The following is a 24,283-nucleotide window of genomic DNA, read 5'->3' as shown; positions in this document are numbered from 1 at the left end:
CATGGTTAGCATAACAACCTTCCATGATTAATCATCTGAGTTGCTCTCTGAACCAGTACATTCGGGAAGTATTCAGACCCCTTGACTTGTCCCACACATACAGTACAGCCGTATTCTAAAATTGATAAAATGGTATTTTGTACTCATCAATCTACACACAATAACCCATAATGACAAAGTGAAAAACAAGTTGACTTGAAACCAATGTAACATATCTGGAGAGACCTGAAAACAGAGCTTGAGAGGATCTGCAGAGAATAATCTGTGCTTCGACACAATCCTGTCTTTGAGGTCTACAGACAATATAGGTGTCCCAAGCTTGTAACGTCATACCCAAGAAGACTCGATGCTGTAATCGCTGCCAAATGTGCTTCAACAAAGTACTGAGTAAAGGGTCTGAATACTTATGTAAATTTGTTTTTTCAATTAATTATTTTTATATTTGCAAAAAATTAATTATGGGTTATTTTGTGTAGATTGATGAGGGAAACAACTATTTAATTCATTTTAGAGTAAGGCTGGAATGTAACAAAATGTGGAAAAAGTCAAGTGGTCTGAATACTTTCAGAATGCACTGTATCATAACAATTATGCCATGCTGGAGAAAAAGGCATCTTTAGTGGCTCAGGAACTTTAAATATATAGATGGTGATATCGTGCTTGCTCTTTGCTTTTTTAATCGTGGAAGGTGAGATTTGTCATAAGTGCATTAGATAAAACCACTTGAATTAAGCTCCTGTGGTTGAAACCTCAAATTAATAGATATAGCATAACACATCATTGCATGTGCGATAAAACAGCAGAGTATGTACTACGATTGTTTTTTTTACCACAATGTTGGATGCTAATTTCCTCAAACCCCCAAAAAATGAAAATGCGTCTGGGGCGGCCAGTGGTGCTGGATCCCAGCTTTAACATGAATCTTTAGATAACCATATCGCTCAAATACTTAATGTTGATTATTAAGGAACAGATCATGAATCTCATACAGATACATCAATTGAGTTATGATGGTACAGTAAATTATTCTCATGAAGACAACATTTGTATTGTGATACTGCTATGGTATTTCATTTATACTGATACTTAAATGTATACCATGGTACTATGGTACTACTATGATACTTTCATTTAAACCATGTTGCTATGATGGTACTTCATTTGATTTTATTTATACCATGGTACTACTTTGATACTTTTATTTAAACCATGTTGCTATGATGGTACTTCATTTGATTTGATTTATACCATGGTACTACTTTGATACTTTCATTTATATCATGTTACTACAATGGTACTTTCACTTATACCATGGTAATGTACCATGGTTTTAGCCTTGAAGTATGATGGTACTACCATGGTATCGCATCATTTACACCGTGGTATAGATGTGGATCATGGAAATACCATTGTTTTAACCTGCATTATACATTCTACCATGGTAATGCACAAGTATGATAAATGGTATCCAAATGTATCATATGGTACCATCTTAATTAATTGTACATTACCGTGGTGCAATGGCAGTATAATGCCTTAAATAAATAGGATATGGAACACAAAGTTTAGCGGAGTGTAATGATATTATTGTTATTTTTTGTTGACGTTTTGATAGTTTAAATCATTTATAAAAGTCTGTGAGCATAGAGCTAGCATTAGCTCCAGTCAAGCTAGGCTGTTGTAGTCATGGCGACAGAGGACTCCAAGGAATGTTCAGACAGAGTGTAAACAAAGGGAGACATTGTAACTTGCTGTTGTTAGGGATTGGTTGAGAATGACAGGATGAAAATGTATTTATGAAATAAGATGATTATTAATACCTTTTCACAAATATTTTTTTAGTGTGTTGGCTAAATAGATATGTATAAGAGTAGCCTAGTCAGTTGAATGAGAGAGACAACTGAAAAATGTATTGAAGGGAGAAGCACCAGATAAACAAATTATTTTAAATCTTATCAAGGTGTTAGACTCCCTTCATTCTTCTCACCATACCCTATCCAGGTCCCAAGGTTTAAGAGGGTTCACTATTTTTACGAAAAAATAGAGAAAAAAAATGCAGTCAGATTGCAGTATAACTGCAGTACACTGCAGTTATTCTGCAGAACACTGCAGTTATTCTGCAATTACTGTGTACCAAATCCCAGAGTGGACTGCAGTTACTGCACTTTTACGGCAGTTTCAAAACTGAAATCTTTTTTTGTAAGGGTAGGCCTACACGTTGCCATTGCAGAGCAAGAAGTCAATGTTGTATTACACACACTCATTTGACTATGTAGACTGTACACACACCATATACACTCCAGTGGTGCTCAGGGCCGTTACATTGTTTTTGTTCATGAGTATGGCCTTATTTCTTTTACAGCATATTGGATGACTCATTCATATTCCATTCACCCAGATCAATGTACAAGCAATATGTTTAGGCTACTACATGATACTCAAATTTTCCTTAAACTCATCATGAGGTTGCGACAATCTATGAATGTAGATGCGCACAGGGTGAGAGACAAATTTGAGGTGACAGACAGTGACACATGGACAGTGACATTCAATACCGTCTTGCACACTCTTGCCTGTATCTATCTATCTGATATAGGGTGTATTCATTAGTCCAACATTTGGAAACGAGAGTTTCTATTGGACAAATTCAAGTATGTTTATCCCCGTTTTACAATCATGCAATAACGTTAGTGTACAGTCAGTAAGAAGTTACACCGGCAGATCCCGGTGGCAATAAATGAGTCATACCAAAACCTTACCTTGACTTGGAAGGGTTCCAGTGTTGTGTTGGGAAGTCATAGCCAGCTAGCTAGCATAGCATCCTTCTGTTTGAGCTGGGGTTTTATTTTTTATTATTATCATTATTTATTTATTCTCTTTTTTTTTATTATTATAATTGTTTTATTATTATGAACAAAACAAATACAAAAACGAAACCATACAAACAAGAGTACATAAAGCTAACAGACAAGGAAATGGCATATCGAGATACATTTTCAAGTTGTCAAAAAGTTTTATGGTACATAGTGCTTTCTTGTTTTTTACACTTACTGATCATTTCAAAATAATCTTTAACAAGGTGTAGAGGGGTTTGTTCTCTGTCCACTTCATTTTATGGATAAAGAAAAATGAAAAATGAAATGAAAAATAAACAAATTAACAATGAAAGTTAAATCAGGGTCCATTTCATTTGGATCAATCAAAATAAAACATATCAGTTCTCTCAAATTAACATTAATAGTTGTTTCTTTTAAAATAAAGTCTTCTAACTCACTCAAAAATCTTCTGACATAAGAACAGTACCAAAATAAATGCTCAATAGTTTCTGGGTCACAACCACAAAATACACATTTGTTATCAATAGTTATTTTGAATCTGTGTATAATATTTAACATTTTATTTTCATTTTTATTTAACCTTTATTTAACCTTTATAAAGACCTTTATAAAGGTCTTTACAGGGTGGATTCTACAAATGAGTTTGTATGATACTTCTTTCACCTTATTAGATATACAATATTTGCCAGACAACAACACGATTTTGTTCCAGTTCACTTGTCCTAGGGCTGCATTTCAGTATATTCTAGCAGAGGGAATAGTAACATCTTGACATAGTTTTATTATATACATGTTATTACATTTATTGTTTAAAATGTCAATTCCGTCTAGCTGTGTTGAGGCTACAAAATCCTCAACAGTTGCACTTGGAGTACTGTTATATTCTCCTAAAAGAAGAATAGCACCTTTAGGGACAGCTCTAACAACTATTTGAAACTCCTCAGGAGTGAATGTAACATTGTGTGTTCTCATGAATTCTGGATAATCATATTTACATGTATATACATATATAATGTCTATCATTATTCAATAATTGTTTAACCCATATAATGCTGTTGTCAAACCAGTTCTGGAAAAACAAAGCCTTGTTTTTGTATTTTATGTCTTTATTATTCCAGATTGTATATCTAGGTGAGGAAAAGTATGTTTGTACATGCGGTTCCATGTTAGAAGTTCTTGTTTATGAAAGTTACCAAGCTTAATCGGAATCTTACCCACTTCAAAGTTGCATTTGAGTGAGAATTCTAGACCACCAATCTGTTGGAATATTAAATTAGGGATTATATTCCAAATGCAATCCATATTTCTTCAGTAGTTTTGTATCCATTTGATCTTAAATGTTTTAAAATCCAGAGCATTCAACCCTCCCTCACTTTGGGTGCTACATATGACCACTTTTCTTAAATAATGAGGTTTATTCCTCCATAGGAAGTTAAATAATTTAGTATCAACCATTTTAGTTACTGACAGAGGAACATCCAAGGCAAGGGAGGTATAAACTAATCTGGACCTTCAGATTGTGATAAAAGCACATGTCCAGATAAAGAAAGATCTCTTAATAACCAGGAGTTAAATCTCTTTCTAATTTTCTCTACAATGGGAGATACATTTAAATTGGCCCTTTCTTCATGATCTTTGCTAACTTTAATACCAAGATATGTGATCACATCTTTTACATCACATCTTTTCAACGCAAATAATTCAGATTTTCTAATATTCAGAGATAAACCACATACATGTGAGGAGGCCATAATACACTCAATAGCTTTCCTGACTTCATTATGATCTTTTTTTAAAAATGGTGGTGTCTTCAGCCAATTGTGAACATTTGACCTCTTTATCTTCTATCTGAATACCCCTAAAAATATCCTTACTGATATGAAGTGCCATAACTTGTGTGACCAATAAAAATAAGAAAGGAGAAATTGGGCATCCTTGTTTCATTCGGCGTCAAATGTAGAATCTCTGTGAAGTTCCATGGGATAATTGAAAGTGTCTTAATTACACTCTGAAAATATTGACCAAAACCCAAATAATTTAAGTCTCAAAAATGAAATAAAGTTCAGCTGTATCAAAAGCCTTGTAAAAGTCTACAAAGAAAATAAAGCTATCTTCCATAATGTGCTCATTGTAGTCTATCAAGTCCAATACTAGTTGAATATTATTACACATATGTCTGCCCTTCATAAAACCAGACTGGGTATCATCAATGATTTGCTCAAGAGCTTTTTTAAGTCTTTCTGCAAATATAGATTAATGTAGCTTTCCAACATTGTTCATTAACGTGCTTGGTCTCCAATTCTCTAACATCATAGGATCTTTGTTTGGTTTGGGGATGACAGAAATGAGACCTTGTGTCAAAGAAACAGGCAGGACCTCCCCTACATAAAAAAAAAAATCATTAATAAAAACACATTCCTCACAAGACTTGGAAGTCTTCAACTATGAATTTTGCATAGTCTTTGACAGAGTCTAGAAAGGCAGGTATGCCACTAGTAGGACAGGTATTGCTGGTGTAAAGATCACCATAGAATTCTGAAACATATTTTGAAATATTTGGGGGGTTTTCATTTTCTTTACCATCTATATTAAGCTTATGAATTTTCACCTTCCTCAAGCCATCTCCTTCTTGATCTTACAAAAGCCCTTTTTGTTCTCTCTTCATATATTCGCCCCATTTCTAGTTCTTAAAGAAAATAACTGACCCTTTTCTTCTTCATCAAGGTCCCCCATAGAGTTTAGAGAAAGTATTTCCTTAACATGTTTATCTTCCCTCAATCTTTTAAGTTCAGCAATTTATTTACCTCTCTTTATGGCTGTTTGTCTTATTTCATACTTAATTAATTCCCAATATTTCCCATAAGACTTAAATAGTTGGGCTTTCCTCCAATTTTATTGTATAATATATTTGGCATCCATCTTGAAATCATCATCTTCCAACAGTCTACTATTGAGTTTCCAATAACTTTGATTCGGTTTATTAACTTCAGAGCCATTCATATTTAAAGATAAGAATATAAATATGATCAGTAAGAATTGATGGTTCAATTGATACATTGACTACAGCGTTATCTGATGAATATACAATCAACCAGAAGTCAATTCATGACTGTCTGGGATATGTTCTTGTTACTCCAAGTGAAGTCCTTTTTATCAGGATATTTAGATGTCCAAATATTGAATAATCCAAGACAAATTCACTGTTCAAATTAACCAACATCCAGAGTGGTAATACTTACTACATATTTTTTATTGAACCTTTATTTAACTAGGCAAGTCAGTTAAGAACAAACTCTTACGGCCTATGAAAACATGGGAAAGAGGTCTAGAAATATGGCCGAATATAAACAGTGTAGTTATTCCCTCGGCAAGGCAATCAAACAAGCAAAATGTCGGCACAGGGACAAGGTGGAGTCGCAATTCAACAGCTCAGACATGAGACGTATGTGGCAGGGTCTACAGGAAATCACAGACTACAAAAAGAAAACCAGCCATGTCACGGACACTGACGTCACGCTTCCAGACAAACTAAACACCTTTGCCACCGTCATGGCTCGCTAACAAGGACTGCACCCCCCCCCCCCCCCCCCCCCTTCTCAGTGGCTGACGTGAGTGAAACATTTAACCCTCGCAAGGCTGCTGGCCCAGACGGCATTCCTAGCCGCGTCCTCAGAGTATGCGTAGACCAGTTGGCTGGTGTGTTTACGGACATATTCAATCGCTCCCTATCCCAGTCTGTTGTCCCCACATGCTTCAAGATGGCTACCATTGTTCCTGTACCCAAGAAGGCAAAGATAACTGAACTAAATGACTACCACTCACTTCTGTCATCATGAAGTGCTTTGAGGGGCTAGTCAAGGATCATATCACCTCCACCTTACCGGCCACCCAAGACCCACTTCAGTTTGCATACCGCCCCAACAGGTCCACAGATGATGCAATCGCCATCACACTGCCCTGTCCCATCTGAACAAAAATAATATCTATGTAAGAATGCTGTTCATTGACTACAGCTCAGCATTCAACACCATAGTACCCTCCAAGCTCATCATCAAGCTGGAGGCCCTGGGTCTCAACCCTGCCCTGTGCAATTAGGTCCTGGACTTTCTGACGGGCACCCCCAGAAGTGGTGACGGTAGGAAACAACATCTCCACTTCGCTGACCCTCAACACTGGGGCCCCACAAGGGTGTGTGCTCAGCCCCCTCCTGTACTCCCTGTTCAGCCACGACTGCGTGGCCATGCATGCCTCCAACTCAACCATCAAGTTTGCAGACCACACAACAGTAGTAGGCTTGATTACCAACAATGACGATACAGCCTACAGGGAGGAGGTGAGGGCACTCGGAGTGTGATGTCAGGAAAACAACCTCTCACTAAACATCAACAAAACAAAGGAGATGAGGGAGCACCCCCTATCCACATTGAACGGACAGCAGTGGAGAAGGTGGAAAGTTAAGTTCCTCGGCGTATACATCACAGACAGTTTACCAGTTTTCAGGTCAGCCTTTTCTCATTAAAGTGTTTGTGTAAATTCTTCACAATAAAAGGTTGCTTTTCACCTGGAAATTAGGCAGTATTTAGGCCAACCAGTTCTGTCTGAGTTAGACTCTGGCTCTCTCTCTCTCAAATGTTCTGATTTAGCTGCATTTCTTTCCCATCGATGATCACTCTTGCACCGACCCAAAAAAAGTTTGCCCTGCCTTTCGAGCTGCAGCCACCATCGGCCACAGTTTCTCTCGTGTCACTTTGTCTGCTGAGGTCAGATCCTCTGTGAACCTTGCTTGATGAGGAACTCACAGTTCTTCGCTTGCCTCCATAGAAGATTCAGTGTAGATCTGTTGGTGAACTGGATGATGGTTGTCCTCGGTCTCGTCTTGATCCTTGATCCTTCCCAAACAATGAACGGTGTCCACATTTTCCTGAAGTTTGGCTTTTGAAGTTTGGCTTTTGATTTGGGAATGACAGCTCCACAGATGTCAACAACTCTGCATTTGATGTTCTTACCCACCTGCTCTGGAATTGCATGGAGCCTCAGGTTCCATTTGCGCTTGTATCTCTCTGCCTCATTCACCTTTTGCTCGAGTTCAGCCACCTTCTCATTTTCCTGTCAGATAACTTCCACTTTCTTCATGTCTCTTTTGAGGGTTTTCACTTCTCCATATATAAAGTTAACATATTTTTTTATGGCCTCAATTTGAATCGTATTCTCCCTAACCATGTCCTCCAAGCAATTTGCACTTTTATCTATTTTTGCTGTCAAAAGCATCACAGTATTGTTTTGCATGTCAAGAAGTGACATACCCTCTTGCCCTCTCATCTTTTCCCCATGGGGCTTGACTGGAGTGCCGGGGTCGTGAGGTAGCGTCCCACCTGGCCAACATCCGGTGAAATTGCAGTGCGCCAAATTCAAAATACTGAAATAGTCAAATTAAGCATTCATAAAAATACAAGTGTTATACATCGGCTTAAAGATTAACTTCTTGTTATTTCAGCCGCTGTGTCAGATTTCAAAATGGCTTTATGGCGAAAGCATACCATGAAATTGTCTGCGGACAGCACCCCGCTTACAAAACATACAAACATTTTACAATCAAGTAAAGGAATTACAAAAGTCAGAAATAGCGATAAAATTAATCACTTACCTTTGATGATCTTCATATGTTTGCAGTCACAAGAGTCCATGTTACACAATAAATGTTTGTTTTGTTCGATAAAGTCCCTCTTTATGTCCCAAAAACTACATTTTGTTGGCGCGTTTTGTTCAGTAATCCACTGGCTTAAAGGCTGTCATGACATCCTAATAGTACCGGTAAAGTTTGTCAAAACATGTCAAACGATGTTTATAATTAATCCTCAGGTTGTCTATTGTCTAAATAACTGATAATATTTCAACCGGACAATAGCGTCTTCAATAGAAAGGAAAAACAACAAACGGCGCGCAATCGGTCACGCGCTCAAACGAGCTCTGCTTCTTTCTACAGTCCACTGAAAGAAAGGTCTCATTCTTCCTCGTTTTTCAGAATACAAGCCTGAAACAATGTCTAAAGACTGTTGACATCTAGTGGAAGCCATAGGAACTGCAATCTAGATCCTAACCCAACTGGAAGGTTGCAAGTTCAAATCCCTGAGCTGACAAGGTACAAATCTGTCATTCTGCCCCTGAACAGGCAGTTAACCCACTGTTCCTAGGCCGTCATTGAAAATAAGAATTTGTTCTTAACTGACTTGCCTAGTAAAATAAAGGTGAAATAAAAAAATATATTGTATAGGCATTCAATAGAAAAGTACCCACATCAAAAATATCCCACTTCCTGGATGGATTTTCCTCAGGTTGTCCCCTGCCATATCAGTTCTGTTATACTCACAGACATTATTTGAACAGTTTTGGAAACATTAGAGTGTTTTCTATCCAATACTACCATGCATATGCACATCTTAGCTTCTGTGCCTGAGTAACAGGCCATTTACATTGGACACCTCATTCATCCAAAATTCAAAATACTGCCCCCTACCCAAGAGAGGTTATTAAACAAACTAAACCATATTCATACATGGTTTTATGGCCTTAGAAATGACCAAAGTGTCATATTTTGGTGAGTAAATCCAATAATTCCTTCAGATACCAAAAAATGCATCTGCACGGACTGCCATCTTGCTGGTGCCCTCGTTTGAGCAGGGTGTTTCAGCAGGCTAAACTATCTAGCTGCATTTGCTAGCTAAGTCAGTGAAACTCAAAGTAAAAAAAAATAAAGAATCTCAGAGTGATGTTGAGGTTACAGTAGACCTTGTGTTTTTGCAGGAGAATAATGCCATGGTAGTGACCAAAAAAACATGATAGTAACATGGCATTTTTTTTCATTGTACTACCATGGTACATTTTTTATACTTTTGATACTCCCATGTGTTGTTTTTTTTCAATTGTATCACTCTTTGCCCAATTTACCAATTTTCATCCAAACATTCAAAGTGAGATGTGTGCTACAATTCAACTCCACTAAGAAAGACATTGTCCTCAATGTCTGATTATCCACTCAAAAGTGGGGCTAGCTTTTCATTTAAGATTTTCCGTTGACATTGAATTATGGCTTTATATTTTATGGGATTAAACTATGGCATTTTCTTCAAAGAGCAAAGGCACTAGTTCATCCATCATAGGTAACAGAAGGGGGTATTATTTTGACATAACTTGTGTTATGCCATATGGTTTTCATGAATATGAAGACAGATTTAACATTTACTTCAGAGGTGACATTACAATCAGAGAAGAGGACAATTGGAATAAAAGTCAAGGAAAATGGTTTTGATTGACAACAAATAAAGCACATTGTGTGGGTGACTAAGCAAAGTGAGATGCAATAGGTATCTCTGCCTAGAATCAAGTTATGTAATTGTTGTTTAAATACAGTAGGCATTTATTAACTTTTTATATTTATTTAACTTTTATCTGTCCAGGTTAGTCTCGTTGAGAGAAAATACATTTTTTCAAGAGAGACCTGATCTTATTTTACTATGTTATGTTATTATAGTTATAGGTCATTTTAACAACCCTTTATACAACATTCTAAGAATTCAGTGGGAGTCCTTGTAATCTCCAAATTACTTAGGTGATTGCTAAAACAATCATATTTGGGCTGTTTTTGTGAAAACTAATCCTTTTAAGTGTATACTCCCCCTCTCTGTCTAAGCTGTTATCACTGAAAGAGTGGATGAGAGGCAGATAGGTAAACCTCTTAAAAGGGCGAATTTGAAGGGGTCAGGGTGGGGAAAGCTATAGTAGGTGGCTTTGAAAGACACACACACACACACACACACACACACACAAATAATAACAAAAACAGGGGAGGTGATGGAAGGGCAGGACAAAAGGAGGTTGAGACCTGATGAGCCTGCTTCATTTAACATAATTAATCAAGCTAGAACTCTCTGCCATTGTCTAAATTGCCTTACATTCTGCTACTATCTGATTCAAATACCCTGCAACGGGCCAAATTTGTGATCAAATTAGAATTATAATAAATATGATTGATCTTTCCCTGGTCCCTTTAGTTTCATGTTTCAAGTTTTAATGTCACGTGCACAAGAATGCCTTTCTTGAAAGCTCTAAACATAGCAATGCAGTGATCAATATCAATGTAGTACTAAACATTTGTATAAGATAGAACAAATAAATAAAAATAAGAAATAAGAAAAACACGAGAAAGTAAGAAGCTACACTATATATACAAAGGTATGTGGACAACCCTTCAAATTAGTGGATTCAGCTATTTTAGCCACTCCCTTTGCTAACAGATGTGTAAAATTGAGCTCACAGCCATGCAATCTCCATATACAGACATTTGTAGTAGAATGGCCTTACTGAAGAGCTCAGTGACTTTCAACGTGGCACCGTCATAGGATGCCACCTTTCCAATAAGTCAGTTCATCACATTTCTGCCCTGCTAGAGCTGCCCTGGTAAACTGTAAGTCCTGTAATATTGAAGTGGAAATGTCTAGGAGCAACAGCTGCATAAGCTCACAGAATGGGACCGTCGAGTGCTGAAGAGTGTAGATTGTAAAAATTGTCTATCTGTTGAAACATCAGCACAAGAACTGTTCATCGGGAGCTTCATGAAATGGGTTTCCGTGGCCGAGCAGCCGCACACAAGCCTAAGATCACCATTCGCAATGCCAAGCGTTGGCTGGAGTGGTGTTAAGCTCACCGTCATTGGACTCTGGAGCAGTAGAAACGCGTTCTCCGGAGAGATGAATCACCATCTGGCAATCCGACGGATGAATCTGGGTTTGACGGATGCCAGGAGAATGCTACCTGCCACAATGCATAGTACCAACTGTAAAGTTTGGTGGATGAGGAATAATGGTCTGGGTCTGTCCTTCATGGTTTGGGATAGACACCTTAATTCCAGTGAAGGTAAATATTAACGCTACAGCATACAACAACATTCTAGACGAGCACAAAGCAAGGTCCATACAGAAATGGTTTGTCGAGCTCGGCCTAATCACCCACCATTAGTGCCCGGCCTCACTAATGCTCGTGGCTGAATGGAAGCAAGTCCCCACAGCAATGTTCCAACACCTAGTGGAAAGCCTTCCCAGGAGAGTGGAGGCTGTTATAGCAGCAAAGGGGTACCAACTCCATATTAATGCCCATGATTTTGGAATGAGATGTTCGACAAGCAGGTGTCCACATACTTTTGGTCATGTAATGTAAATGCAGGGTCAGCTCCAGTACCACATTTACAATGTGCAGGGATACTGGAGTGATAGAGTATAGGGGTAAGGTGCCTAGGCATCAGGATATATGATAAACGGAGTAGCAGCAGTGTAAATGAAGATTGTATTTGAGTGTGTGTGTGTGTGTAGAGTAAGTATAAATGTGTGTGAATGTTATGTGTGTGTTGTAGTGTCAGTGTGCGTGAGTGTGTAGAGTCCTGTGAATGTTTATAAAGACTGTGCAAATATTAAAGGTTCAACTCAGATAGTCCGTGTAAGCATTTTGTTAGCTATTTAGCAGTATTATGGCTTGGGTGATAGAAGCTGTTCAGGAGCCTGTTGGTGTCAGACCTGATGCACCTGTACCACTTGCTGTGTGGAAGCAGAGAACAGTCTAACAATTTTCTGGACTTCCTTTCACACCGCCTCATATAGAGGTACTGGATGACAGAGAGCTTGGCTCCAGTGATATACTGGGCTGTCCACACCACCTTCTGTAGCACCCACGATCGAGGGCAGTGCTATTGCAATACCAAGCAGTGATGCAGCCAATCAAAATGCTATCAATGGTGAAGCTGTATAACTTTTTGTGGATTTGAGGGCCAATGCCAAACTTGTTCAACGTCCTGAGGGGGAAGATGCGTGCCGTGTGTACAATTTTAAGTCCTTAGTGATTTAGCTCCACTGCAGATCCATCGATGTAGTCCATAATCAACTCCTTGGTCTTACTGACATCGAGGGTGAGGTTGTATATATATATATTTGCAATTAACATGCATGCCAAGCAGACGTTTATTTACTTCCAAGAAATTGTTTTAAAAACACTCTGTTTCTTGGCATCCGGCTTTGGTTCCTTTAGTAGTCTTTGAGTGATTGGAGTGCTTTGTCTACAAAACATCATGTTGTTTTTCAATAGCGCTCGGTAACATAATATTGTCTGATGACTGTCTGAGGAAATATGATGATGTTCTTTTCTCCAGTGGTCATGATAATTCAGTGTAACTAACGAAAACCAGAGCAGCTATGCATCATTAGCACCGTAATGTAGCGAGGCCTCAGGTCAACCAATCAACCTGCTCTTTATTTATTGATATGCTTTCATTTCCCAAAGCACCAGCATGACATTGCAATAGCAGTGTTTCAGTTTTGACACTACTGACTACCCCACCAAGGCCCATGCGGTGTGGTATAGGACAGTAACAAACTGGTGTCAACCTGTCACTGCAGAGAGAGGTAATATAATTACCAATAACTAGCATGTTTAATTGCATCATACTTTTTGTGTGATGACAAAACCCAATGGTTTGTCATGGTTTCAGTTTACTGTCAGAAGTGTGACTTTTGTGAATAGTGTATTAGTGTAGCCTATATTCTTCAGACATGAGGGAATCTAAACTGTCACCTTGCCAATTAAAATCAATTTGACTGACTTTCAAGGAATGAACAGAATAAAAGCTTATATCTGGTGTATAATATTTCCCTCCACTAAAAGGATAATTATCAAGTAGTCATACAGTAATCTGAAATAGATGATTCCAGATGGTCTTGGGAATTTGATTATGAAGTTAAAGAGAAAAACAACTGTCACGTTCGTCGAAATGACAGGACCAAGGTGCAGCATGGTGAATGTGCATTTTCCTTTATTTTGCAATGTCGCCAACAAAACAAACGTGAAGCTCCACATGCATTTAACGAAGACAACTACCGACAACTAGCAAAAGGAAAAAAGGCTGCCTAAGTATGATTCCCAATCAGAGACAACTATAGACAGCTGTCCCTGATTGAGAACCATACCCGGCCAAAACATAGAAACAAACGACATAGAATGCCCACCCCAAATCACACCCTGACCTAACCAAATAGAGAAATAAAATTGACTCTAAGGTCAGGGCGTGACAACAACACAATATTCAGGTGCAATAACCTGAGATGTAGCTTTGGCTTGATGAGGATCAATCTGGTTCCTATGTGAAATTCAAAAATTCAGATCGCATTCGAAATGTTGCTGAATGGCTGTTGTTCCACCTCGCTAATTTGTTGCTAGCTAGTTAAAATAAATTATTCAAGCAAGTTTGCTATGTGATCCCATTGCCTCACTGCACTTATAGTGTCTGGCACCTACTACCATACCCTGTTCAAAGGCACTAACATATTTTTGTCTTGCCCATTCACCCTCTGAATGGCACACGTCCACAATCCATGTTTCAATTGTCTCAAGGCTTAAAAATCCTCCTTTAACCGGTCTCCTCCTCTTCATCTACACTGATTTAAGTGGATTTAGCAACTTGTTTGCTCTAAATTAAAAGGTAGCATGTTGTTGTCAAGATGTTCCAGACTTTTAATCTGTCGTGTGTAGGAGTGTGATGATTTTGAGAACTGCAGCTTATTCTTCCAAAGTGAGTCGTAACCTTACCAATTCACACAAAACCTTGAGCATTGCCTTCTGTATTTCGCCTCATCCTGCTATATCGATCTAGATTAAATTGCTCTATAACAGAGACATCTTGGTCTTACTCAATATTCCTGTCTTCATTTGCACATCAATGAGTTTGATAGAGATTAATGTTGAGTTTAAAAGGATTTGATGTTCATGTCTTTCTTAGATTAGAAAGAACATAAATCCTTGTTTATTACCAACAGAATAAAAATAAAATGTCGCCCCAATAAAGCTGATTGGTCCCCTTAAAGGATATCTAACCGTTTCAGCTAAAATTGTAAATATATTCTAAGCATGCCCTTTGAGGTGCTGTAAAGGTGGCAGTCTTATTGATGAGAATAAATAACAAGGTTCAAAGGTTACACTGGTCGTTTCAACTGCTGCTCACGCTGGAAGCTAATTATCCTCCCACTTTCTAGGAAATAGGCTGCTATTTGATTTCTGCTTTGTGTTGCCACAAAGACAAGGAGCCCGCAATCAATAGTGGAAAAAAAGGAATAGTTATCAAATCCAGCAATAACTATATGTTTTACTGTAGCAAAGAAAAGCTACCAATCACTCTCAAGGCCATTTGATTTCCTTGTAAGTACTTGCACATATTTAAATTCATCATGCTCCATACCCCAGTAGGACACAACCATGTCAGATAGCTTCTTCCATAAAGTACACAGTCTCAGTAGCCTGGTTGTGAAGCTCTGATTGCATACAGCGTTTATGTTTAAAATTCAGATAGCCCAAAATAAAATATGAATTTTTGCTGATATGTCAGTGAAGACTGAGTCCAGCTGTGAATGAAGTATAAATGAAGCAGGACTAATAAGATTGTGTTGTCCCAGACTAGCCCACATGGAGCCCCAGGGTATATGTGTGGACCAGCAGACAATCTTATTAAAAGTTTCCACTGACTGCTGCCTCTCTCTCTCCCCTCCACTGTCAGCATTCAAACTGACTTCTAACAAACTCCATAGCAAAGGGTTGATTTGCAAAGATGATAGACACCAGCATTGATGTGACTAATGCTGCCCAACACAGCTCATTGAAATGCAAACACAACTTTATCAAAGGCCCGAAGAGCTGTGTTCAACCTCTGAAGTAAAAACTAAAAAAGAGAAGGAAGAAAGAAAAAAGAAAGAAACAGTAACACGGCCGTATTTTTCAATTTCCTCTCATCCTGAGTCTGGACTTCAGGCCGTGAGTCTCCAGCTAGGAGGGTGTTAGTTACCCCACCACTTGTTTGTACTTCCAGGAAATGGAAATGCTCTATTAATTGGTATTCTGAATAAACACTGTTGGAGAAAGCTCCCTGCCTGTGCCTACGTGATTAATGCACATGTGCTACGGATAAAAACCTCCCCCTGCACCGCATGTCTCAGAGGGTCAGAGTTGTGGCAGTATTATTTTCTCTTTGATTCTTTTAGTTCTGCTTTGCAACACCCCATGTCAGAATGGAGCTAGACACACAATGGTGTTGTCCGCCACGCTGGTGCTTAAATTCCATTAAGTGACTCATTTCTTTACCCTGTCTGGAACTCCGGAGACCTATTTAATGCATTATGGAAATAAATCCATGCAGAGGTTTTGAAGTCATCGTTCATGTTTTTCTTTCCCTTTTATTGTTCCCTGTAAACGAGGGAAATGCGGGTTCTCATTTATATAGGACATTTACTGGAAGCATCTGCATGTAAGAGGAGTCAACTAGGTCTCTCTACATTAGGCCAAAAGAAAACCACTTTACAAATATGTATGCAGCATCAATGTCCTCCCCCCACTCAATGCACAGATCATCCGAGACACACAAATATTATGTGGAGCCATTGCTGTAACTGCATTGCCTTTAGTGCATGTTTAGCTGATGTCACACATAAACACACAATAGAACATAATAAAAATCACAGAGGCACATAACTTAAGTGCTGTTCTGTCACAGTTTAAGACTGAGTTAAGGCAGACTTCTCCCCTTCTGACAGACAGGTGTGAGTGCCTGCCTGGGGGTGGGAGTCAGTAGAGTGCCAGCCCTGACACAGTCAAAAGGCCAAGCTAACCTTTAAATCTGTGAAGCTCGCTCCAAGCAAGCACACATTGATCTGTGCTGAAGTGCACACACCTCCACCTACACACTCCTGATGTGCTCAATAGTCTCACTGGGGAAGCCAGGAGAAGTTCATGTGGCTCTGTCAACTCAGTGGTTGTGTTGGCAGAAGTTCACCTGTTCCAGCTGAATTATTCTCCTGAGATAGTTCTACTCCATTCATTGTAGCTACAGATAAAGTATCCATCTTCTTATTAATGGGTGTAGTCAAGGAAAGAGCAGATGGCATCATTTTATCGGCATATCCCTCATCATTTCCCTTTTCCTTTTGGGATGTCTTCTGGAATATTGTTTGGGATGCAGTATGGTACTGATGCGTCATTGATTTCAGACTCCATCTTAGACTTTTATTTGGCTGTCAAATTCTAATTATTTTTGGAAATGATACACAAGTCTTGGTTTGCTCTTTATGTATTGCTAAGCACTTTTTCCATTTATATATCACACCATTACAATGTGGAGCACACTTTGGAAGTCAAGATTGAAATCATTAGTTCTGAGCAGGTAGCAAATCTGTGCTCTGTTGCCCTACTTAGTATTATATTGAAGAGACGTCTGGGGGAAAACATTGCACCTCCCCCTCACCATGAGCTGTGTATTTTTTCTCATCCCCCTATCACCGCTTGTCCCTGTGGTCCAGCGTTCTGGAAATATGCACATCACCACTTTTCCTGTCCTACTGAACAGCTCAACTCACTACCATACATTTATTTCAATAGTTAGAATTTCCTTCAAAGGCCTTTTCATAATTCACTCCTCATTTCACTGTGGTTATGGTGGTTAAACGGGGGGATCGACCGTGTCGTTTATAGTACCAGGGGGAACGCTTTTTTAGGGGAGACAGTCTGCGTGAAGCGTTTACATTAGTCCTTTCTGCAATGTCACCGAGGCTGGAATTAAATCAAACCCCCACTGTCTGAAATTAGCATTGCTCCTGCTTTAAGAAAATGCATTTGTGTTTGAAACTGAACGTTAAGCCACAGTTTTTGGTGTACCTCCAGACATTGATTGAATTCCAAACAAAGTCATGCTCCATGACAAACAGACTTTGATTCTGGGTGATGTCCTTAATATTAACTTAGGTCATGTTCTCTTCCGTCTGGAAGACGTACATATTGGTGTTCGCTGGGCTCGAAGGGCAGAGATGAGCCTTTAGGCCGACTTTTATTAAAGTTTTTCAAGTTGAAGTGTATTGTCTGAATGTCGATCATTGTGATGTATAGTGGCCATAACTCCATAATAGGCCAAAAGGCCTATTATTTTTGCTTGGATTAGTAGTGGAGCCGTTCAAAACAAAATATTTTCAACTATTTTGAATACAATAAGGTACTGCTTTGTCACAAGTGAACTTTCTATTATCGTAAACATCAGGCTTTTGAAAAAAGAAGTCCACACACATAATACACCCTCCCTGTTCCTTGAAATAACAGCAATACCACCTCCGTCTATGTAAAACCATTGATTATTCAGGCGTTGCATGCAGTAAGAGGGACAATTGAATCAGTGCTTTTGTTTGATGTCATAATCACAGTATAATCTAGGAGTCAAGGCAGATCTGCCATCCACTGTTGGGCTGTGTTTTATGTCTTCACTGATAAGATCGTGTCAGGGTTAAAAAAGAGGAGCAATTCAATTTGGCTCAGTCACAGCCCGTCTGCACATTGAACCGGTGGGGAAAGTATTAAATCCAGAGACTATTCCTGACTGGCAGAGCTTTGCTGAGTTAGATATTAGGGCTGGGAATTGCCAGGGACTTCACGAAATGATATTATCACATACTGTGGTGCTGATACAATATGTATTGCAATTCTCACAAATATATGTATTGCAATTGGATACTGTGATTTTGTGATTTGACGTTAAACATATTGCTCTGTACAGTACACTGACTGTACAAAACATTATGAGCACCTTCGTTGGCTCACTATTGAAAAGAAGATGTAGAACAAGTTAACATTTAGGGACTAGTTTAGATGGAGGGAGAATAACAATGTGTCTTATTGAATTGAGCTCTAGCCACACTTTATCTCTTCTCGTCCTTTTGCTCTCTGTTCTGTGAGTCTGTGAGTTGTGTGTGAGGCATTGGTACTTGACCATTTGTTCTTTAAAATTTGAAGAGAAGTCATGGACAAATCCAATTAATATTTAATTTCAGAAAAAGGCTCAGCAGTTTTTTAAATTAAGAAACCTTACAGGTTGTTCCAAGGCTCTGGAACTTCCTCCCTCTATATTTCAGTCCCTCCTAAAGCCTCACCTTGGCCTACCACAAAGCCCCACCCCACCCCCACCCCACCTCACACACACATCATCTGCTCGCTCACTCATAATGTACAGTGACAGATCACACTCTTTTCCCTTCTTTAAGCCCACCCCCCTTCTCTTTGTTTCATGTTTAGATATCTTCCTGCTGTTATTCTGGCATAGACTTGTTTTAATCTCGTTTTTTTGTTTAGTTTCTTCAATAAAGCGACTTTGGGGCCATTGAAAATATATGAATGCATTATTAATATGAAACACAGCGGTGTCATTTCACTTTGAAGATTAAGCATAGGAGGAATTAAAATGGACAACGTAACAGCTGCAGGAGACTTCATATTTCTCTGAGGGGATCGTCAGCCCTCGGTGTTTTGGCACTCGTGGAATAAAGCTGTTCCATCACTCTAATTTCCGATCCATAGGATAAATAACAAAGCTATGGGCATACATCTCTGTCAGCTCCAAATCGAATCAAGCTGTCAGGTAGATACACATTTGGACATCTATCATCAGACGATATGATTTACCATGTATCGTTCTCAAAGTGTATTCTACCTGGTGTATGTTACTTAAAAACCCTACTACATATGAACTACTTATCAACCCACTAGTTCTCTTCTGTATTTCCTCTTTCTCCCCCATCATTGCTAATTCCCTGTTTTTCCATCCAGCCCATTTCTCATCATATGGCGGTCTCTGGTGTATGATGACACATGGGGGTCAACAACTGCAATCGCCTCCTTGACTATTACCTCATCCACCGAATAGATATGCCAGGCGCTAAGATTAATTACAAAAATTTAACATTTGAATGTGTATGTCAGCCGAGCCCCCAGTCATTAAGGAAAAGGATCTCAGTAAATTGCACAGAAACTGATTAAAACTTGGGGTGTTGAAAGGTGATTAGAACAAACTTATAACTAATAGCTTCCAGTCACATGAGGTGGTGAATTTAGCCTCTGAGGTGTGTGTATGTGTTTGTGTTCTCTAAGTCCCCATATTAGGCTATTGATAGATAAGAATATAACACTGTGCCTTCATTTATGGACCGGCCATTGGGCGTTTACTGTTGCCCTTTTGGAGTGCTGGGTAATTGTTTCACTGTGTTTTATTTGTTTTCTTAATCTGCCTCCCCGACACCATCTCCAACGCTGATCAATATCGCAGCCTAACAGGCTCGTAAAACAGCACTTCCAAGGCTCTACAGTGTAAGTGAGGGAGCTCTCCCTATTCCCCATCTCTCCTTCCCTCCCGCTCCCCCTCCATATCTTTCTACTCCGTCTGAGTACTTCATTTATTCTCCCCTGGTCATTATAAATTCTGATCAGACCCATGTGGCCAATGATAACATCAAGAAGCCTGTATGATCTTTTGTGGAATCTATTATTGTACAGATGCCAATATGACAAGTTCTAATGGTAAAGATCCAGATTGACACTGTGGATGACAGACACCCATGGGAGCAGTGCAGTATTGATTGGTTTAGCTGCAGTGGATTGTGTGTGTGTGATGTCAGTCTACAGTATAGTCTCGTTATCACAGGAACACACCACAGCTACAGGGCTATTTTATCTACATTACAAGTCTATCACTACATACAATGTATCATGGCCGGTATGTATGAGTAATAACCACAATACTTACAACCGAAAAGGGTTCACCAGAAAGATCAAGTCCACTTCCTGGGAAAATTTGTGGTTCAAAAATGTCTCACTCTCTGAAATTGAGTGACATGACATATCAATGCTCTATATTGAACGCCATATATACACTACTCTATACTAAAATCAAATGTAAAATGCCCATTTTTACCAGAGCTGGTCAACCTATGCATCTATGGTACTTCCTCACATGTTTAGACCGTCGTCCACTTAGCAGCCTTGAGATGTCGGTGAAAGGGCAATGTCACACTCTGTATGCTACCCCACAATCCCCCGGGGTGACATGCCACTATGGCCTCTGGGACATCTGGCCATCCATCAGGATAGAAATGTTTGTCAGCTGGTATTATGTCTGACATCAACATCACTCTCCTGTTATGGCTGCCCGTCATCCACATAAGATAAACCTCAGATACATCCTAACAACATCAGCAGCCACTACGATCACAGAGCAGAGATGTCACCGGGTTGTTTAGATTTTCATCAAATAAGAGGGATTTGGGGGGTTTGCATGTGGTAATACATACATTCAGTGTGTTGTTGAAGATTTGAAAACGATTTGTATTTGTGATTGTGTGCAGTAGATGTTGGATCAGATTGGTTTTGGATTACATGAAAGGATGGTGGTCCTGCCAACTTCACATAAGATACCAGGCAAAACCTATTGTTGCATTGGTTTTTGTTATGTAATTGCCACATCATGATTATAGTGTAGGCACTAGGTGCAATTGGCAGTGAATTAAAACTTGTCTGAAACGACTACTTTAGTATGAATTTACTTCTGAAAGCTTTTGAGCAGTTGGATTGTGCAGCCATTTTATCACTAAAACATCAGGGACTGTCTGGTACTACCACTGTGTGATAGCAACACTGTCAGGTTATCACCACACTCCCTAAACTGTACTCTGCTCCAGCAGAGCTTTCAGATCAGTCTACTAATCTAAAGTAAAGACACACCATAGGCCTCAAGTCATTAGAAATAAGTCTCTTTTTATCAGGCCATTAAAAAAAAGATGTCTAAATACAACTGTTTGCTCATTTGAAAGGTTTTTGGAGGAGCTGTCTTATACTGCGTACTTGCGCTGTAAATAATATGCCTTTTCCGAGTGAGTCTCGGGTGAAATTTATGTGGTTGAGACTAATTTGGAATTTGGAGAGCTCTGCTCTGACTGCTTTCCCTGATTTGCCAAACAACACACCATCAGGGATGCAAACCAGTCGGCTTTCGGCGAAATTCGTCGTTTTGAATCCAAAATAGGTGATCTTCGTGATACGTGTAGATCCGATGAGAAAAGTTTGGTGGTGGGTGTTGGATCACTACTAGCTGTAAGCGATCGAGTGATGCGCATTTGGCGCAATACTGGTTGTATCCAAGGCTCAGCCAATCGTTTACATTACAACAGAATGCAGATCAGCAAGCGACCGAAGAAAGAAGAGACAACCAGTTGCTAGTTCTCCGGAAAGGCAGCTTGGCAGTTACAGCAGCGCGTCCCCTGAACGATAACGAAAAGGTAAGGTTAGGTGAGAAGGCTGACCACGGAGACCGGGGTGAGAAGGTGATGAGGCGGACTTCATGAGCTGTAACCAAAAAACAACTCAAAAGTTTGAGGTGAGGGAGAAAGTGTGGTGGAACAAGTATTAGCATTGTTAAGTATCTTGCTAGATGTATCTTATTCTCCTTTAGCTAGCCAGAGAAATGTTGAGCAACATTAGCCAAATGTGATCAAATAATTGAGTTTATGGTGTGAAGATTAGCTGGCTAATAAAGTCAGACAGCTAATGTTACAACATCAGATGAGCTAACGTTAGTAACCTAACCAATTCACTATAGTATTCACTGGTATATGACTCCTTGCTGTTACCTCAAGTTATAACGCGTTAGTTGCTTACTGGACCCTGGCAATCTGTGAAATGTTAACTAGCTAACAAGCTAACCACTATCTGTTAACTAATGTTTTCCCTCTACAGTGACGTTATGTGGTTAATTTTCAGAATGAGAGAATTAGGTGAAAATGAGGCTTTGCTTGTTTAACAAGTGTATTTAGGGATGAAGTGTAGTTGGAACTGGGCCTGGCTGGATGCCACTATAGAGGTGAAAGGAACACCACACACACACACACACACACACACACACACACACACACACACACACTTTTCCTCTTTCTCACTGTTGCTGGCACATTGTAGAACAGATGTCCACAGGCAGAAAGTGTACAATGTAATAATGTGCAGTGCACTTGATCGATGTCTATAGTGGCCACTATAATAGAGCAAAAATACAATGTCTGTTTGTTTCATTCTATTTCTACTTAAGATATTTATTCCCCAAGTGCAATACTTATATGTGTGTGGTCACAAGCGTTCTATTATAAAGGCTGTTGTGGCTAACTGCAATATTAGTGTATTGTTTTTTTCTCAAGACTTAAGTGCCATTTGCAGTAAAGTCAAGGCAACAGATAACAGTGGATTGCTTTCTTTACATTTTTTAGCTGTGAGTTAGGTTCACATTAGCCACTTTTTATTTTACACACAAAGACTGATCGTGTAGATGTTGTTTTAATTAGTTAAAACCAGCATTTCCCCTAGTAGTTTTTGTTGTTGTTGCATGTTTCAGTGGGAGGGGGGGGGGTCACCTGTTTGCATCTCTCCTTCATCAGATCCCCACTGACTCTAGAGGAGAACTCTGGGAGATGGAGTTCTTTGTTGTTAATTGGAGCAGACCATTGCTCTGTCTGTCTCCTGGGTCCTGATCTGCATACATATGTTGACCCCTACTTATTCTCTCTGTCTGTCTGTTTCTCTCCCACTACTGTGTCTCTCTTGCCCCTCCAGTGTCCCGACGGGCTGCGGCCAATGAAGGACGGCATGGGTTGCTATGACTACTCAAAGGGCACGGACTGCACGGATGGCTTCAACGGTGGCTGTGAGCAGCTGTGTCTCCAACAGCTGGTGCCCCTACCAGACGATCCCACCTCCAGCAACGTCCTCATGTTCTGTGGGTGAGTCAGTCAGTGATCGGAATTGAAGTAAAAGGGTACAACAGAGCTTAGAGCCTTTTACCTACACAGATGGCCAAAACAACTGTTAGAAACAACTGCTGCACATCCACAGATCTCAACTGTGGGATTGATCCTCATTTTCACCTCTGCGTTGGCAGAGTACAGTATAGAACGCGGATATGGTATTCTACTATAGGCTAATTCATGAGACTGCCTGTGTGTGTCTGTGCGTTTCATTAGCATTAGGTTGGTGCATCTCAGCCATTTCTGAAGTAGAAAATGCTGAATGTGCAACTCCAACGACAGTTTGTCTTTAATGCAGACAAGTCCGGGTTTAAATGTTTGAGCTGCTTACACAAGGGCTTTCATTTGAAATGTTAGACCTCTAAATCATACATTCTTCTGCAATCTATTATTTCTATGAGTTGGGTACACTTTCTCTAGTGTGTGTGTGTGTGTGTATGCTGGTGTGTGTGTGTATGCGGGCATGTGTGTGCATGTATTACCGTGTGTACAGTGCCTAAATGTATACACTATGTTTTTATGCATGTCTATTGCCACCTGAATTCCCCTCCCCACTCAGGTGTGTGCAGGAGTACAAGCTGGGGTCAGACGGACGCTCATGTGTTCTCCAGAAAGAGAACTGTGAGGGGCCAAAGTGCCAGAGACAGGATGTCCGCTTCAATGACACCCTGTTTGGGGAGATGCTGCATGGATACAACAACAAGAGTCAGCAAGTAAACCTGGGACAGGTCTTCCAGATGACCTTCCGGTAAGTTCTCCCCCAGAGGA

General features: G+C 39.6%; 1 protein-coding gene across 2 annotated transcripts in view; it reads left to right on the top strand.

Moving 5' to 3' along the window:
• LOC109873601 (astrotactin-2) overlaps positions 1–24,283 on the top strand; it is a 476,030-nt gene that overhangs the window by 270,650 nt on the left and 181,097 nt on the right. For both annotated transcript variants that reach the window (XM_031809054.1, XM_020465242.2), the window contains 2 exons: positions 23,325–23,491; positions 24,075–24,263. In XM_031809054.1, the coding sequence (XP_031664914.1) occupies positions 23,325–23,491; positions 24,075–24,263 (356 nt within the window). The remainder of the gene's footprint in view (positions 1–23,324; positions 23,492–24,074; positions 24,264–24,283) is intronic.

The sequence above is a fragment of the Oncorhynchus kisutch genome, linkage group LG29, assembly GCF_002021735.2.
Source record: "Oncorhynchus kisutch isolate 150728-3 linkage group LG29, Okis_V2, whole genome shotgun sequence".
Lineage (NCBI taxonomy): Eukaryota > Metazoa > Chordata > Actinopteri > Salmoniformes > Salmonidae > Oncorhynchus > Oncorhynchus kisutch.
Note: the sequence above shows the minus strand (reverse complement) of the source record. Positions and strands in the feature narration are given on the sequence as shown.